The 13492-nt window shown below is 45.1% G+C and overlaps 1 protein-coding gene across 2 annotated transcripts in view; it reads left to right on the forward strand.

Moving 5' to 3' along the window:
• The window catches only part of DIP2B (disco interacting protein 2 homolog B), a 443690-nt gene that overhangs the window by 281794 nt on the left and 148404 nt on the right, over positions 1-13492 (forward strand). For both annotated transcript variants that reach the window (XM_033936084.1, XM_033936083.1), the window contains exons 20-21: positions 3344-3424; positions 6560-6687. In XM_033936084.1, coding sequence (XP_033791975.1) covers positions 3344-3424; positions 6560-6687 — 209 coding nt within the window. The remainder of the gene's footprint in view (positions 1-3343; positions 3425-6559; positions 6688-13492) is intronic.

The raw sequence follows: 13492 nt of genomic DNA on the forward strand, positions 1-13492 counted from the left end.
TCACATGAGAGAACTCATCATGGATCAATTTGTGAACTTCAATAAAGCCTTGTATAGCACAGAGGCTAACGATACCCTTAGTCGCAGTGACTTTTTTCGGGATGTTGAGCTTCCTCAGGTGAAACCCAAGGGGTTGGAAATGTTAAACGTCCCCATTGGGGTGGATGAAATCCAAGCAGCTATTGGCTGACTTAAATTGGCTAAGGGAAACTATCATTGTATCTGTATGGTAGAATCGCATTGGTGAAGATGGTATTGCTTCCCAAGCTATTATACCCTAAGCGGAGCTGCCCTTTTGGATCAAAAACAAACATAAGTGTTTTTTATCGGCTCCTTTATTTGGAGAGCGTGTAGAACACGGATCAGTTATCAAAAATTGGTACAATGTCGGAATAGGAGTGGTCTAGGCCTCCCGGACCTACATCTTTATAACATTGCTACATTGTTAAGATGGATACATGAAGTATATACGATAGGTGAGAAATATGCCCCCACAGGTCTTTTTGAGAGCTGGATTCATCCTTATGTTATGACTTATTTCTCTTGGAACTTGGTGCCTGGGGTGCATTCAGGATGTAAATTATGGCTTGATGTTCTTCGGCGCGCTTGGCGATGGTGGAAAGGATGTATAGGGGACGCGATCCACAACTGAGCCATGATATCCATTCTGGGCAGTCTGAACTTCTCTTCAGGAATTGGTGGAGCTCGCAGAATGGAGGAGTGGTTTGGGAAGAGATGTTATCTCAGAAATTGTACAGATTGGGCTTCAGGGGGCTCTTTCTCAACATTGTCTGCCCTTAGGAAGCACGGGGTTACTAAACAACAATTGTTCACCTATCTCCAACTTTGCCACTATTTCAGTGAACATTCTAATTCCCCTCAGGGTGGTGAAACTTTGAAGATAAACTAATTTTTTCTCCATCTCCCTCCCTCTGCTGTCTCCACCTGGTATAGATTGGGTAGGGATGAATGTGCTATCTCTTTTATGTCCTTCCTAGCTCAGACCTGGACTGCTGATTTAAGAGATGTCATTTCTGAACGCATTCTGCAAGAATGCTTTTTATTTGCTGCCCAATGTTTCCATAATGCCACACTGCAGAATATGCAATTTAAAATCTTATTTAGGACTTATATCACCAGATGTCAAGGAGTCGAGGCAGGCTTGTGGTTGTCGGATGACTGTGTGCGCTGTAAGCATTTGAGGGACATGCTCCTATACATGTTGGTTGAGTATTCTGACTTGGAGAACCATTGGAATTGTGTGTTGGAATTTTTGGGGAGGTTGCTACACAGGAATATTCAGAGGGTTGTTGGAGTGGGCAGACTTGATGGGCTATGGCCCTTTTCTGCCGTCATTTTCTATGTTTCTATGGTCTTCATTCTGGTGTTGGGGTATGATGGGGAATTGGAGGAGCAGGGCCTTTTGCAGGACCAGTGTAAATGTATAGCCATTGCATTACTGTTGACCAAAAGGCACATCGCTCAACTGTGGTCAGCTGAAACTCCACCAGTGCTGCAGGCATGGCACACCTCTATTAAGGACATGGCTACTTGGGAACTCCAGGGGGAATGTCATGACCAGTGAATGCGCAAAAAGACTTATTGGCTGTATGGCATGGGTATTTAACATTATGCCAATGAGGAGAAATGCTGATTAGTCTTTGGGGGGAGACGGAAAGGGGAGAGATGTGGGTTGAGTTGGGCTTGGGGGTTTGAGGGAGATTTTTCTTTTCTTTAGTTTGTTTGTGGGGTATGAAAAAATTTGTGTGCTCTTGGGGATGATTTAATTCGTAGAGTATTTTGGAATACTTCCCTCTGATGGGTTATATTTCATGATGACATTGGTGTTTGTTAGCCATGGTATCTGTTATTGTGTATCACTTTTTATATTTGTAATCTCTGTTCAGAGTAACACATTTCAATAAAAATTATTTTAAAAAAGAGTGCATTAATGATGTAAAATCATTTATTCATAGCAGGGGTAGATCTTGCATAAAATTTGCCTGACATGCCACGTTTTGCCCTCAAAAGAGCTGCATCAGGAGATACAAATGGAGAGCAGAAAGTCACAATTATTTAGAGTGAGAATACAGTATATAGAAGCCAGCATCAGTTCAATATAACATATAGATGGCAGCAACTATTGCAGTGTGTTATCCCTTGGCACAGCCCTTTCAAGGGTAAAACATGGCAACTTTTATGCGAGATCTACCCTTGCTATGAATAAATGGTTTTATTTCCTTGATATGTGATCTGCTTTGTTATTATCATGAAAACCTACCTGCCTAACTAACTGACTGTAGGGTCCCCTGGACACATTTGGGAAGCTATTCCCTAGAGTATCTCATATAGATATTGAGAAGTAATGGGAGACAATTTTGACCCATGGGAATATCTACCCTGCAGAGGCCAAGGATTGGAACAAAAAGTAACCATGGCATACCATGTCTAAACCTACTTATAACAAATGTATATTACAAAAACATAAAGAACAAAAATAGATAGCGGGAATTTTAATTTCTGTCAGGTCACATTTTTCTAATCATGTTGGTGCAAGGCTCCTGTGTCTACTTTCTTTCTCAACTCTTTCTAGGATCTCCTTATCCATTTGATATTTATTCTCTTTCCGTATCCATCATTCATCTTCCATCCACATTCTTATCCATCCTTTCATGTTGAGCATCTTCCTTTTCTTTGTCTTTACGTGCTCTACTCAGCATCACCTACCTGTGTTCCTATCCCTGCTCCATATGTCCAGCATCAATTCTTTGTACAGTATCCCTATTCCTCCCCATACCCAGCTTCTCCCCTCACTCATCACTTCCTCCTACACAGCCCCCTCCTCCACCAACATCTGTCCATCTCTCTCCCTTTATTTTCACTTGTTTTGTCCCATCTTGCCCTCATCTGACACTACCTCCAGCTGGCAAAGGGCTTTCCCTCTGATACTTCTCACCCGCAAGAAAAAGGAAGTTAAAGGAGGGAGAACATGGCAGAGGAAAGGTCTTGCATCTGCTGGAGGCAGCATATTTCAGCACTTTTGCAAGGTTGGAGGACAACAGAGGTGGGAGAGTGAGAGCAGATAGGCACAGAAAGGAGGGAAAAAAAAGATAAGCCAGACTTTGGGAGTGGGAATCAGGAGCTAGTGCATGTGAGAAGGGCATTTGTTCATATGAGATGGAGAAGGGGCCTTGACATTGCTGGGACTGCTTTTCAGAATGTGCAGAAGAGAGTGTGTACATATATCTGCATAGTTGTAGTTTTTGTAATAGGCCTTAGACCCTCAGGGTTTTGCCTGATTCTCATTGTGTCTGCAATATCCTCTTTTGTTTTATTTTCCCAGGTTGTTCCAGTGAATGCTTCCAGAGTGCCGGTTGGTGACATGCCTTTTATTCGATCTGGTTTGCTGGGATTTGTGGGACCTGTAGGTATTCTATTCCAGATATTTTTTGCTCCAGATCTCAATGTCTTAAATCTTAAAAGAAGCTTTGTTTTAGGCAAGTGGTTCCCAACCTGTGGATAAAGATTCCTAGATGGGTGTCACAGAAATGGGTCACTTCCCTTCTCTGTGAACTTTCATTGTGACATGCTCAGTAGTGGAAATCAGCATGGGGCCTATGGGTCAGTAAACATTCACAGAACATGTCCTCTTCTCATGTGTAGACTTCTTGTTAGACTAGAACCCCATGCAGATTACTGGAGTCTTAGTGCACAACGTAGGGAAAGAAGGAAGTGGATGAGAAAGGGGAGGGGAATGGGGATCTTTTTTATTTTATTTTCATCATCATCTGGGGTCACAAGAATTTTTAAGTGTTATATGGGTTTATATTGGATAAAATTTTGGGAAGCATTATTCTAGGTACTGGTAAATTTGTAGTCTTGCATTTTTTTTGTCTGAATTACTTGCATTTTTTTTTTATTACTGTGTACTATTGCTGCTGCTATGTGTTTTTTTTCTTTTGAGGCGCTCTGACTAAAAGTACTATGTAAATAGTACCCTGGGGTTGTGGGTTCAAACCCACGCTGCTCCTTGTGACCCTGGGCAAGTTACTTAGGGCTAGATTCACTAAACCCTCCTTACCTTTCTGATCTGTGGCCAAGTCTTCCCAGCCGACCGATTCAGTAAGCCTCAACATTCAAATTATCTCGATTGGAAGCACGCCCCACATCGACTGCATGGATCACTGTAGAGTGATCCTGACGCATTTGCAGACCAACTTATTTGCCTGTAGATGGTCCACATGCGTAGATGATACCAAAGAAACAGGAACAGATGGCTTTTCTGCCCTGCATATCTAGTTCAGGCTCTAACTGGCTGGCAATGCTGGGGAGGGGAGGTTAGTGCTGGAGTTGCATATCTTACTGTTTACCAAAGTCACCAACCATCTGACAGCCTTTGCTGGCATAAACAGGCAGGGAGACGAGCATGGCCCGTGGTTTTAACCCGCGGGTTTAACCCCGCGAGCGGGGCTGCACTGTGGCGTGTTCTAGTGCAGCCCCGCTTTAAACCTGCGGGGTAAAACCATGGACTTGCACTTCAGGAAAGGGCGGTTTAGAGCAGGAGAGTCAGGGCTCTCGCCGTCGGAACCCGGAGACCATGGTGAGCGGCAGCGGCTCCAAAGCCGTAGTTAAGGGGAAGTACAAGTCAGGAAAATGGGCTTGAGCTCTTTTGGGGATATTGACATAATCAACGGAGAGGAGGTGGCGATGAAGCCGGAGTCGCAGAAGGCCAGGCACCCGCTGGTGCTCTATGAAAGCAAACTCTATGGGGAAGGGCGACAGAGAACTGGAAAGGACGTGAGCGACTGGTCCTCAGCAGTTGCTTGGTATTGGATTGACCAGCCCAGTCGGTGTACCTGAATTTGTTTAGTGAATCAAGGCCCTTCCTACTTTGCATGCTGTTTCTCCTCATTTGCATGCACGGATCGGGTGCGGATACGCTCCGGAGGAAGGTTAGTGAATCGGGTCAAGGTCACAAAGTGGTCGGGACACGATCGGTGGGCTTAGTGAATCTAGCCATTAATCCTCCCACTACCCCAGGTACATTACATAGATTGTGAGCCTGCCGGGACAGACAGGGAAAAATGCTTGAGTACCTGAATAAATTCATGTAAACCGTTCTGAGCTTCTCTGGGAGAACGATATAGAAAAATGAATGAATGAATAAATAAATAAAATAACAAAAATAGGCAAATAATGTATATCCAAGTTGATATTTAAGAAAATTAAAAAACTGTCCACTGTTTCAACAAAGCTGAACACTTGCTAATGTTAATGCCAATGAAAGAAAAAGCCTTGGTATTTAGAATTTTCTTAAGTGTTATATTCCTTCACTCCTCCTATTTAAAATAGTGAGTATCAAAGTTGATTTAACACTTCTGAGCATAAAGTTTTTAAGTGGTTTGCAATTAAAATGACCACCAGCCGAGAGAACTTCTATTTCCACCCTCCAACCAAAAACTCATGTTACAGGGTGTTGTGTTTATAGATTCCATACATGTAATATAACATCATGCTCGCTCATTTAACAGTGAACTGCATCCTCTTGGATTAAGCCAGGAAATGTACGACTCCCAGATCTTTATGTATTGGCACTACCGTTTGTGGGACTGTTTGGAATCTCTTGCCTTCCAACTGACAAGCTGATGTAGCTGATTATGCCAGTGCCAAATAGTCTGGAGGGCCACTAGTAGTCCAGTATTGAAGTACAGAGATGTCTTTTCAACCAATGACAGAGTCTTAATTCAAAAAAGTTGTCCCAAAAAGGATCCTAGTTTTGGCGTAATCAAGACACCTTCCTCAGGGTACACTCATATTTTAAAAAAACTCTGAGCATGCTGAGGAGTAATAACTCGTGTAGTAGCTGAGAGGAACACTCTGAGCTATTACTCCTCAGCTTTGGGTCGTGCTTTTCAGGGTAACAGCACTGATTTTACTTGGGCCCGATGAAGCTACTTGTCATATCAATGATGTCACTTCCCTTTCTTTGGGGTAATTTTATAAAAGCCCTTTTAGCTATGAAATAAGTTTTTATAAAATTACTATTTAGGAAAAAGAAATACCTACTGTACTTCTATGTAACACATCTTGAGGTATTATTGAAATGGTGTGAACGGAAACCAAATAAATTCATATTTATTAAGCAGTCAGTTGTGTGTTCATTAGAATAAGATGAGTTGTCAGTCTTAAACTGCAACAGGAGAGATTTAGGTGAAATAGCAGAACATTTTGATTGTGAGAGTGAGCAAGAAGTGGAGCAGTTATCCAGGTATATGATGGAACCTGTTTTGACTTAATTGACAACAGGTCAAACATCTTTCTGGGCTAGCTTTAGCTAAAAGGGATCCCACCTGGACATAGGAGGTAGACTTGATGTTTTTGTTGATATGTTTGTGTTTTTATGCCTTAAACAAATAATTTATTTGTTTTTATATATTAAATTTTGCTGTAATTTGTCCTGGGCTCATTATATTTTGGGTTGGTGCTGAATTAAGATTTTTGAATTAAATCAAGCTGCCTCCTCGTCATGATTCTGTAAAATACTTTACTTCTGTTTCAGGGCAGCTTGGTGTTTGTGGTTGGAAAAATGGATGGGCTGTTGACGGTCAGTGGTCGCAGACATAATGCTGATGACATTGTGGCAACTGCACTGGCTGTGGAGTATACAAAAACTGTCTACAGAGGAAGGTAGGTGATATTGGTGGTGTTCTTTATATCCTCACTTAATGTTCCCAGTGAAATATAGGTCAGGGCAGAATTTTCCTTCCATGCTGTGCCATCTGTATCTTTGAACGGTTAAACTTGTGGAATTGTAAGGCTAAAAGACCTAGTAAATTAGTCCCTATAATATCAATTCAGGAAAATTTACGCTTGCCAAATAATTTTTTGAATCTTTTGAATTACTGTCTAGGCCAAGGTTCTTCCAACAGAAGTATTATATTTGTGTTGATTTGATGTAGTTATTTCTCCTGAAAAACATTTTTTGCAGATGGTGTATATCGACCTTAGTGGGGCAGGGAAGTATGAAAGATCTAATTAGATTAATTGTTTTCCAACTGGTCCTTGGGCATATAAGTTTATCTATAAATCAAGAAATTTAGATTTCAAATCCCACCAATAAACCAGGGTCATAGCACTCTTACTATTATTAGCTTCATGCAGGTACAGTGAAGCTAGGGTTACCAGACGTCTGGGTTTACCCAGGCATGTCCTCTTTTTAGAGGGCATATCTAGGTGTCCAGATGGCTTTTCAAAACCCAGCACTTTGTCCAGCTTTTCATAAGGAAGATTGCTCCTGCCCCACTTCACTGCCCCACCAGGCTATAAAAAGTAAGTTGTGGAGAGGTCCAGGAAGCAGGTTGGGTGAGCAAAATGAAAACCACAAATAATCAATGACAAATCCAAATCTGTGAGTATGGAGGAGGACCTCTATACAAGATCATTTGGTTTTGTGAGGAATTTGGGGGTTGAGAGGGTTGGTGGTGTCATAGTTTGCCTCATTTTTGATTGGCTGGGGTTATAAAGTATGAGTGGGTTTGAATATTTCTGGGCATATCCACAATTTAGGGGTGTGTGTTCTGCAGGGTCCCATGCTTTATTGCAACTTATATGTAATATGTATTTGCTACCCTTTTGTAACTGTTGAATAACTGTGGTCAAAATTTTGAATGTATGCTGATGTGATGCTTTCATCCTGTTCAATTATGTGGAGGTTGACAGTTGATATATGTGAAGTTGTGTAGTTAGGTGTGCTGACAGAATGATTTAAGTGGTTAATATGAAGAAAACAGAGGTTATGGTTTTACATAGCTGTGATCTCTGTTCTGCTCAGTTGCAGCCAAATTGAGTGCATATTGGAGTGGTGTCAAAAGTACAGTTTTTGGGGGGGTTTCCATAAAGTCCCATTTTAAAGCAGACCTGCAGGAGGAATATAGTGAAGCAAGTGTTTCTTGTACTTCATCTAGTATGGATGATGAAAGCATGTTTGGTGCTACAAGATTTTAGGCTGCTAGTACAGTTGATGGTTCTGCCAGGTTTTGGTTATTGTAGTTCTGTGTATTGGGGACTTAGTGCTTAGAAAAATTGTTGCAGCTGGAACAGAATTCAGCAGCAAGGTTTATATCCCATATAAACTTAGGAGCCTTGTCCAGCTATGCTAGTCTCTGTGTGTTGGATACACTTTGATTCTGATATTTATATTTATTAAGTGTACTGGAGTTGATGCCGAAATACCAGCCTATTAGGCCTCTAAATTTAGTGACACAGGATTTGTTGATCAGTGCTACTTGGAAATCAAGGCAGAAAATCTCAACAGACACAGGCTTTTTTCAGGAACAGGATTATGGTTATTGAATCCATTGCCAGTGGAAGTTAGGAAAAAGAATGATACTGTATGGGAATTATTATAAGAAACTAAAGACTTATTCTTTATTGCTTGATAGACTGGTATAGTTCTATATGGATGGTATTATACCTCACTGCTACCAGCAGGTAGAGACTGAAATCAAACTTGTATATCAGTACAGCTTCCCCTCTACTAATCCAGTCTTCCCCAGTCTCCGGTAGCAGAGTGGTAGGCTAATTTTGGCTCCCCTCTTAGCACCGTTGGATTTTTGAGTTTGGACTCCTGGTTCCCCTTTTTGTGCTGGATAGAGCTTGGGCGATTCCGGTTTGGGGATCCATCCGACCTCGGGGGTGTTAAACCCAGCAGGTCTCGTGCAGGGTCCCTACCCCCACCTTCCTCCACTTCCCCATATTTTTGTAGAGGTGCCTCAGCCGGCGGCCTAGCCCTCCAGCTTTGAGAGCCGTAGAGTCTGTTCTGTAAAACAAATAAACAAACAAAAAAAACCAACCCAAAATCCAGAGGTGCGCCAGTCTAAAGGGCTAATTTCCCTTTATAACTGCCTTTTTCTTTGTTTTTCTCAATTAATCGGCACTTTTCTTACAGCTAAGGTGGTTTTCAGCACAATGAGCGGCTGGGAATTCCCTTTTCGCATTGGTCAGTTCCTTGGCCTCAGCGTCAGAAAAATCTCAAGCTTTTCAGCCACAGCAGGCCGCAGGAGCTCCGATTTTGGCGGTATCGGGTCCAATTTTGGCAGGAACTTCCTCCTTCATTTCTGTAACCTTAGGTGACCTTCCCCCTGTTCTGAAAATACAGGGGCAAGGTATGGCAGGGAGTCTCTTGGGGCTGCCAGGGGTCTTTCCCCCTGAATTTTTGTTGGCACTTTGTAAATCTTATGTACTGGCGGCAGGAGGTTCCGTGTCCACTCTGGGGGTCTCGGGGGGGGAGGGGTTCCCTCAACATCTTCCCCGGTGCGGCCCCACACAGTGGCAATTTTGCCCCCCTCTACTTCTCTCTCATCCAAACGCCCTAGGCTCTTTTGGGATGAGGATTTTTACCCAGAGGAGCAAGATTTACTTGAGGAGGACCTGAACCCTTGGGGAGAATTCCAGGATCCCCTTGGGGGGTCGGATCCACCAGTGAGGGGTTCGAGCACCACACAGCTGGCGAAGATGTGTCTGTGGTGTGCATTTTTCAGCGGGAAGAGCTTCATGAGTTAATTCTGCAGGTCTTCTGGGTTTTGCACTTTGAGGATACCATGTCAGAGCCCCTGCATATGGTGGACCCCTTGCGTAAGGGGATCTGCTCTGCTTCCCGCTCTTTTCCTATGCATCAGGATATTTCAGATATTATGCTCGCTCGGTGTCAGGTGCTGGAAGCCCCTTTTAGTTTTACGCCCTCTATGGACCGCCTGTATCCCATTCCTGAAGGGGATAGGGGCACTTTGAAGTCACCTGTTGTGGACACGGTGGTCTTGGCTATTTCTAAGAGGCATACCGTGCCTGTTAAAGACGGTGCAGCCTTGAATGACCTGGAGGAGCATAAGTTGGAGCCCCTTCTTAAACAGAGTTTTGATGTGACAGCTCTCTCGGTCCAGGTGGCAATGTGTGGCGGGTTAGTGGCTCGGGCGTGTTTTCATTGGACCCAGCATGAACTTGACAGTAAAGAGGTGAATTGGAACTTGCTAAAGCAAGAGGGTGCCAAGATTGAATTGGGTGCTTCTTATCTCTCGGATGCCATGTATGACCTCTTGCGAGCTTCTGCCAAGTCTTTGGCCTTTGGAGTGGCAGCACGCTGTACCTTGTGACTTCGTGCTTGGTCGGCGGATTTGGCATCCAAAGCTAAGTTGACAAAGTTTCCTTTTAAAGGATCTTTCTTGTTTGGTGAGGACCTGGACACGTTAGTTCAGACTCTCACTGATTCCAAAGTGCCTCGTTTCCCTGAGGATAGGCCTAGGCCGCTGGCTTGAGGTGGAGCTGCTCATGGACACTGGTGCGATTTCCACCGCTTCCGCTCTGCTACTGGGGCTGCCTCTTTTCCGTCTTCTGGGCTTTCTAGAGGCAGATTCTTCCAGCGCATGCAGTCCTTTCATGGGGTCTGCCGGGGGGGGGGGTGCAGGTAGCACCCCCACCGGGTCCCCTGCCGCCCGCCCATCCTGCCCAATGACTCCTTGCTGGCACCCGTCTTGGTTCCGGTGGGCGCATGGCTGCAAGAATTTAATCCACAGTGGGCAGACATCACGTCCAATCAATGGGTTCTGGAAGTGATCCGGGACAGCTATGCTCTGGATTTCGCCCGGTTCTTGCTGGACCATTTTCTAGCTTCTCCCTCGCAGGTGACGTGGATACAGCAGGCCTTTCGCTAGACCTTTCAAAGATTGTTAGATCTCCATGCGGTGGTTTCAGTTACCTCACAGGAGTGGGGCACAGGTTGGTACTCAATTTACTTTGTGTGCCAAAGAAAGAGGGGACCTTTCGACCCATCCTGGATTTGAATGGGATCAACAGTGTTCTTCATATGCCTTCCTTCCACATGGAAACTCTGCGCTCTGTGATTCTGGCGGTTCAGTCGGGGGAGTTTCTAACCTCTCTAGAACTGACCAAGACCTTCTTGCACATTCCCATTTGGGCCTTCCATCATCGCTTCCTGCGCTTTGCGATCTTGGTGCAACATTATCAGTTCTGTGCACTTCACTTTGGTCTGGCCACGGCTCTGTGGATATTCATCAAGGTGATGGTGGTTGTTGCGGCAGTGTTGCACAAAGAAGGCATTCTTGTTCCATCCCTACCTGGACGACTGGTGGATTCAGGCCAAATCATTCCAGGAGAGCACTCGGTTCATAGCTTGGGTGGTAGAGTTTCTACAGTCGCTGGCATGGGTAGACAACCTTGCAAAGAGCTGGTTGTTTCCATCTCAGCACTTGGAATATCTAGGGGTCCTGTTCGACACCTCCTTGGGGAAGGTCTTCCTTCCGAAGGCCCGGGTAAGCAAATTACAATCTCAGATTCGCTTGCTTATAGTGTCCTGGTATCCTCGGGCACAGGATTTCCTCCAAGTCTTGAGGTTGATGACAGCCTCCCTTGATGTCGTGAGGTGGTCACGGACCCACATATGTCCTCTTCAGTATGCTTTTCTTCGGAGGTGGTCGCCTCAGAGGCACAGTCTAGATCACCCTGTTCCGCTTCTGTGCTTAGCTCTGGGCAGTCTTTATTGGTGGCTCCAGACCCCCCCCCATCTTGCTCAAGGGGCAAGACTGGACCAGCCACAGTGGACGGTGCTGTTCACGGATGCCAGTCTTTTTGGTTGGGGAGCTCAGTGTCTAGGTCATTCAGCTCAGGGCACCTGGTCCACGGAGGAGGCATCTTGGTCGATCAATGTCTTGGAGACCAGAGCTATCCGTCTGGCATTGCTAGCCTTCCAGTCCTTTCTGATGGGCAAGTCAGTCAGGGTTCTGTCGGACAATGCCACAGCGGTGGCCTATGTTAATCATCAGGAGGGCACCAGGAGCACTTTGGTGGCACAGGAGGCGACTCTGTTCATGGTCTGGGCGGAGTCGCACCTTCAAGAAATATCAGCATTCGACATAGTCGGTGTGGAGAATGTTCAAGCAGACTTCCTAAGTGGTCACGTGCTAGATCCCAGAGAGTGGCTTTTCAGTTGATAGTGCGGTCTTAGGGTCAGCCCCTGATGGCCACAAGTGTCAATGCCAAAACACCCCGCTTCTTCAGTTGTCGCAGAGATGGTCAGGCCAAAGGCCTGGATGCTCTGGTTCAACCATGGCCAACCGAGGGGCTGTTGTATGTGTTCCCTCCATGGCCATTAGTGGGCAGAGTTCATTTCCACATAATTTGCCATCCGGGTCTTGTGGTTCTGGTGATTCTGGATTGGCCTCAACGGCCGTGATACGCAAATCTGGTGAGGCATCTGGTGGCGGATTCTCTTCCTTTGCCTCTCTTGGTCGACCTTCTAACTCAAGGTCCCATTCCAGTGTTCGATCCAGATCCCTTTTGTCTTATGGCTTGGCTCTTGAAAGGGGTTACCTAGGTAAGAAGGGGTATTCAGATAAAGTGATCTCAACTCTCTTGTGGTTCCGGAGGCTTTCCACCTCTTGGGCTTATGTGAGGGTTTAGCATCTGGAATGGTGTGATGCGCATGGAGTGGTCTCTTTTCACATTTCCCTGCCTAACATCTTAGAGTTCTTGCAGGATGGCCTGGATAGGGGACTGGCTTGGTCTTCTCTCCAGGTTTAGCTTGCGGCCTTGTCAGCCTTTCGGTAATTAGTGAAAGGTCAGCATTTGACTGCCATTCCTGATGTGATTCGCTTCTTGCAGACGGCGAAGTTGCTCAGGCCTTCCGTGCGGCCCTCTGTTCCTTCTTGGGATCTGAATCTGGTTCTGTCAGTTCTATTATGCCCTTCTTTTGAAGCGTTGGACGACTGCTCTTTGAAGAACCTTACTCTTAAAGCGGTGTTCTTGGTGGCCATTACTTCAGCTATTCGTGTTTCTGAACTGCAGGCTTTCTCTTGTAGGGCTTCTTTCTTGGAGTTTTCTAGGGAGTGGGTTGTATTGAGGCCTGTTCCTTCCTTTCTACCAAAAGTAGTTTCTACTTTTCATGTTGATTAATCTGCAGTCCTCCTGGTGTTGGGTAGTCGGGAGGGCTCTTTTGAGCAAAGACAGCTGCACAAGTTGGATGTCGGTCGGGTTCTTCCCAGAGGACCCAGGAGATAAGGAAATCAGATCATCTCTTTGTTCTTCTAGGGAGTCCTTGCAGATATCTGTAACAGGCTTCTTCTTCAGAAGATAAGCGGAAGCAATAGTCTCCTTGATCCAGCACGCAATAGTAGCCTTGTAAGGCTACTATTGCGCGCTGGATCAAGGAGACTATTGTTTCCGCTTATCTTCTGAAGAAGAAGCCTGTTACAGAATTTCTCAAGGCTCATTCCACTGGGGGTCAAGTAGCTTCTTGGGCTGTCTTCTCTAATGCCTTCAGTGGATATCTGCAAGGCTGCAGTCTGGTTTTCTCTGCATTCCTTTGCCAGACACTTCTGTGTAGATGTTAAAGCGCGTTGGGAAACGGTATTCGTTGAACAACCCTTTGGGGGTCCTACCCTTGATGGGTACTGCTTTGGTACGTCCCATCCGTACAGAACTA

This window comes from Geotrypetes seraphini, chromosome 3, assembly GCF_902459505.1.
Source record: "Geotrypetes seraphini chromosome 3, aGeoSer1.1, whole genome shotgun sequence".
NCBI classification, from domain to species: Eukaryota; Metazoa; Chordata; class Amphibia; order Gymnophiona; family Dermophiidae; genus Geotrypetes; species Geotrypetes seraphini.